The sequence below is a fragment of the Hyperolius riggenbachi genome, chromosome 5 (assembly GCF_040937935.1).
Source record: "Hyperolius riggenbachi isolate aHypRig1 chromosome 5, aHypRig1.pri, whole genome shotgun sequence".
NCBI classification, from domain to species: domain Eukaryota; kingdom Metazoa; phylum Chordata; class Amphibia; order Anura; family Hyperoliidae; genus Hyperolius; species Hyperolius riggenbachi.
In genome coordinates this window covers 352,421,260-352,425,481 of record NC_090650.1, presented here as the reverse complement: position 1 = coordinate 352,425,481, position 4,222 = coordinate 352,421,260, and the positions used below count along the sequence as shown (strand labels likewise).

At 46.5% G+C, this 4,222-nt stretch overlaps 1 protein-coding gene across 1 annotated transcript; it reads right to left on the bottom strand.

The window, feature by feature from the left end:
* Positions 1 to 480: 480 nt before the first annotated feature.
* Positions 481 to 3,165, bottom strand: BHLHE22 (basic helix-loop-helix family member e22). Its single transcript, XM_068234793.1, has one exon. It carries the CDS (start codon positions 2,422 to 2,424, stop codon positions 1,531 to 1,533), a length of 894 nt encoding a protein of 297 aa, XP_068090894.1. The 5' UTR covers positions 2,425 to 3,165; the 3' UTR covers positions 481 to 1,530.
* Positions 3,166 to 4,222: the final 1,057 nt, after the last annotated feature.

Below are 4,222 nucleotides of genomic sequence, written 5' to 3'. Positions count from 1 at the left end.
CTTTGCCTGAGTGCAGCGCAAGTGGTGCTTTTTTTGGCTCAGATGCGCACAGAAGATAATATATGTAAGTTGGTAATCTGATTGACCTATTTAATGGGCAGAATTCTGTACACATCCTTGACCTGCCATCAAGTCCATCACCCATTCAACGTGACAAACTCAGCCCTGCCAAGTGCCACACACAGCAGGGGTATACAAAGCAGTGTCTCCCTCTATTATAATATAATACTGCACACGTCTAACTTAGAATACCCCCTTTATGGGAAAACACACATATTAAACTCTGCAGACAGAGAATCTGTATTATATCTTAATTGTCAAACCTTACACACAAAAACTTTATATAGTTCTATGGCCCATTTTTGTGTACTATCAAAACAAAACAGACTTAATTCACGTTGGAATATATTGAATAAAAATTGCATTTTATTTACTAAGTCCATCATTAGGCACACTACTACCCAAATTAATAATACACGTTCTCTGGTAGATTTTTGGACTGAAGCCATTTATTAAAGCTCAGCTTAAACACAGTTATGTCGCAAATTTCAAAATAAAAAAATGGTCGTTCAAGTGAGCTAAATGCTCGCAAACATTGAGAAATTCTCTGATATACTGGTTTAATTTATTAAGCTTTGAAACACTTGGCACAAATTTAGAAATTAAATTTAGCATAGATCTTTAAAAAAAAAAAAAATAACAAACAAAAATATAATAAAAAAATGAAACATATAAAAAGATTAAAGGTTTCATACTTTCCTTTCAACTGGAACACAAGATAAATAATCTGGAACAATTATTGAATAGCAACACATGGATTGTTATCACTTATTCCCACACAACATTCCCATTAAGGATCAACAAAGTGCACGAAAATAATTGTGTAAAAAAATTCTCTACCACTTTCCAACCAGTCACATTCCTGGTCTGGCAACCAGCCACATCCTCACCAAAAATTGTTTTGAAGCTATGTCATACAAAGTTCAGACACGATAAAAAATACAAATGATTTATCATCTTGCAAGATTTAAGTCTTTTTTGTTTTTAATTAAATAAGTCTATATTTCAAGTGTTTTCCTGGCTCAGAAACAATATCAAATTTCAAGTGCCCTTTTGTTAAAATTTCTGATTTGTCAGAAGTGTCATTCTTAGAACAAGACATGTATATAAGTGTTTGCACTCAGTTTTCAAAAATGAGCAGCGATTTGCAACATAAATAATGAAAGTATCCCGTACGTACTGTTGTCATTTGTCACAAGTAACAAGGACAGGATGGGGGAGATTGGGACATCGCCTAGGGTTTGGTTTTGTCTCTAGTAATAACCCAAACAAGTTAAGATCAGCAAAACAAAATGAAGAAGGGGGTTTTATAGATCAAGGATAGCAGGAAGCCAGAGGTCGCCTGCAGAAAGCAAGTCCTTCCCCGTGGCTTTAGTGGAGCTGTCCTTAGGTTGGTGGTGCTGAACCCTGAGCTGGGCACCTGGTGGCAGCTGATGCAGGCTCAGGGGGTGCGGGGCTCTCTGCTAGCTGCTAAGGCTTGTCTGTACACTGCTTGCACAGACTGGATGACACGCTGCTGAAGAGGGCACATTTATCCGGGCAGGAGCTGGCAGGCGGAAGCCCGGTGGTGAATGGGTACCCTGCGGTGGCAGCCGCCTGCTCATAGGCGCCCAGGGCAGGGTGAAGAGCGGCAGCAGCAGCGGCGGCGGCGGCAGCAGCAGCAGCAGGGTTGGGGATGGAGGCAGCAGAGATCGCCTGACCTTGGTTGAGATAAGCCACCAGCCTCCTCATCTCCTCCAGCGCCTGGGCTTGCATGAGGATGTAGTTTTTGGCCAGGAGCAGGGTGGCGATCTTGGAGAGTTTCCTGACCGAGGGGCTGTGGGCATAGGGGATGACGGCCCGCAGCTCGTCCAGGGCATCGTTCAGGTCGTGCATGCGCCTCCTCTCCCGGGCGTTGATGTTCAGCCTCAGGGCTTTCTGCTCTTTAGACTTCTTGGCTGAGGTTGGACCACCAGGCGCGTCGGACTTGAGGCCAGTCTGGGAGGCCCTGTGATCCCCGGACCTGAGGACCAGGTCACAGCGCCCGTCGCTGTCATCGTCCGGGCTCTGGTCCTCTCCCCCGCTACTTTCTGCCACCGACACCCTGCCGGTGCTCTCCCCATACTTTGCGCACATGCTGGCGGCGGCGAGCGCTAGGGACTCCCCAGTGGTGGCCATCATGCTTGCACTTGCTGCGGAGCTCTGGTGGTGCCGCAGGAGATCGGCTGGGTCCGGTCCGTCGTAGAGGTGGAGAGGTGAGCGGTCCCCCTGCTGGGACATGTCCAGACCCTGAGGGGGGCGGAAGGCTGACTCCATCCTCTTAGCGGAGACGCTGAGACTCTTGTGGAACAGGTCCTCCTCCGCCAGTTTCAGCGCCCTCTCCATGCCCCCCTGCTCTCTGGAACAAGTTCTAGCTGCTGCTGCTGCTGGTGCCGTCACACAATCACAATGGAACCATTCAGGGGCTTCCTGCGGGTCCTGCTGACTTTTCCTTGTTGGCTGAAGTGTCCCCGGCAGGCTCAGCTCCGCTCTGGTGTCATGTGCCTACTGCCTAGGCATTCTCTTCTCTTGCTTGGATTCACCTTCAAGAGATCTCCGGAGCCATCCAGCAGCGGCAGCCACAGACGGGGGAGTCTTTTACATCATTATCTCTGAGTAGGTTATTATGGAGAAGACTCGCCTGTTGGGACAGAGCTTTCTACCCAATCAGGTTAACGTTTTAATTAATAGGATTAAAACGGTAACAAACAATCCCAGGCGCTAGCTGGCCCAGAGTCTTCTGCTGAGCACTTTCATTTGCCTTGCACTGAAGACAGGCAGCAGCAGCTAGAGCTTTATAAAAGGCGCCTGCTCCATTATTCTCGGTGCCATCTGTATACACAGCTCAACGCATATGTTTGCAAGACGCTCTGTCCTGTTAGTAACCCAACAACTGCCTTTAGCTTGACATGTGTGGCGACTTTCACTCCTCAATGAACACAGTAAAAGCCCCACTTTAGATCTGGGATGCTCCTTGCCTCCTTCAGCAAATTACAAGTCACTGCAATTTTTTTTCCTTTTCTGAACACTTTCACAAGTGCTCCCAGCAAATAGATGAGTGTTGTCAATGGGAGAGGTTATATAGAGAGAGTGTTCTGCTGCTCTATCTCTCTCTATTTTATGTGGTGTGTGTCTTCATCTCAGAGAGTCAGCCAGTCAGCCCAACTACTTTGGAAGAGGTATTGAGGGCTGTTGTCCAGTGTTACAAGCAACACAGAGCGGAATTTCTTTAAGGGTTTGCAAATAAACTGCTTTTACTGCTTCCTGGCAGTACTTTATATCCAGGAGAGAGATTTCTGACCTGCTTTTATGGCTGGAGGCACAATATTGCTCCTGAACCAAAACTTATTCTTTGCACTAAGTTACAGGTGAAGTAGTTGCAGTTACAAATCACCAAACTAGCTCTCCTAGAAGAATCAAGCTGATAGTAGCTCATATTTAGGATAAACATTTCTGCCATGATAGAAATATTAAGACATCATTAATAGGATATGCTAATCGTGATTACTGAAATAATACCTTTTTCCCCCAAGTAAACTGTAGTTATTATTTTCTGATGTGGATAATTTGTCACTTGTGCTTTTTTTCAGCAGTAAATACAATAATGATGTTTTACTAGGAATCCTACTAGCTGTATACTGAAATATGATAATGGGATGATTGGCTATGCAGCTGGTAGAAAATGGAGCTAACGGAGCTTGGCCAATAAGCAGTCTGTTTTTCCTCTTTAAAGGGAACCCTGAGCGGTAACCCCCCCCCCCAAAAAAAAAATTGGACTTACCTGGGGTTTCCTCCTGCCCCCTGTAGTCCACGAGGTCCCCCGTCATCCACTTCTGCTTGCTCTTGGTCCCGCAGGTGGCTCAGGTAAACAGTGACTTCGGGGGAGTCGTACATGCGCCCACGCTGCACCATCCCTGTAAGTGTCCTGCGCATGCCTTTTAATGACTAACTGATAAAGTTAAAGTGGGAAAAGGAGGGAGCCAATTAACCTACTAGGGATTATTGCAATGCACTGCAATGGTGCTACAATGGTACCATAAAGACCACGCCACGCCAATTGGCGTGGACACGGCGGTATCCCCAGGACTGCCTAACGCAGATCGGCGTAAGGTCCTGGGGGCGGGGATTGCAGGCGATTGCGCAC

Bases quoted from the DNA above. Each gene is read 5' to 3' on its own strand.
- BHLHE22 (XM_068234793.1), bottom strand. From the start codon at position 2,424: ATGGAGAGGGCGCTGAAACTGGCGGAGGAGGACCTGTTCCACAAGAGT.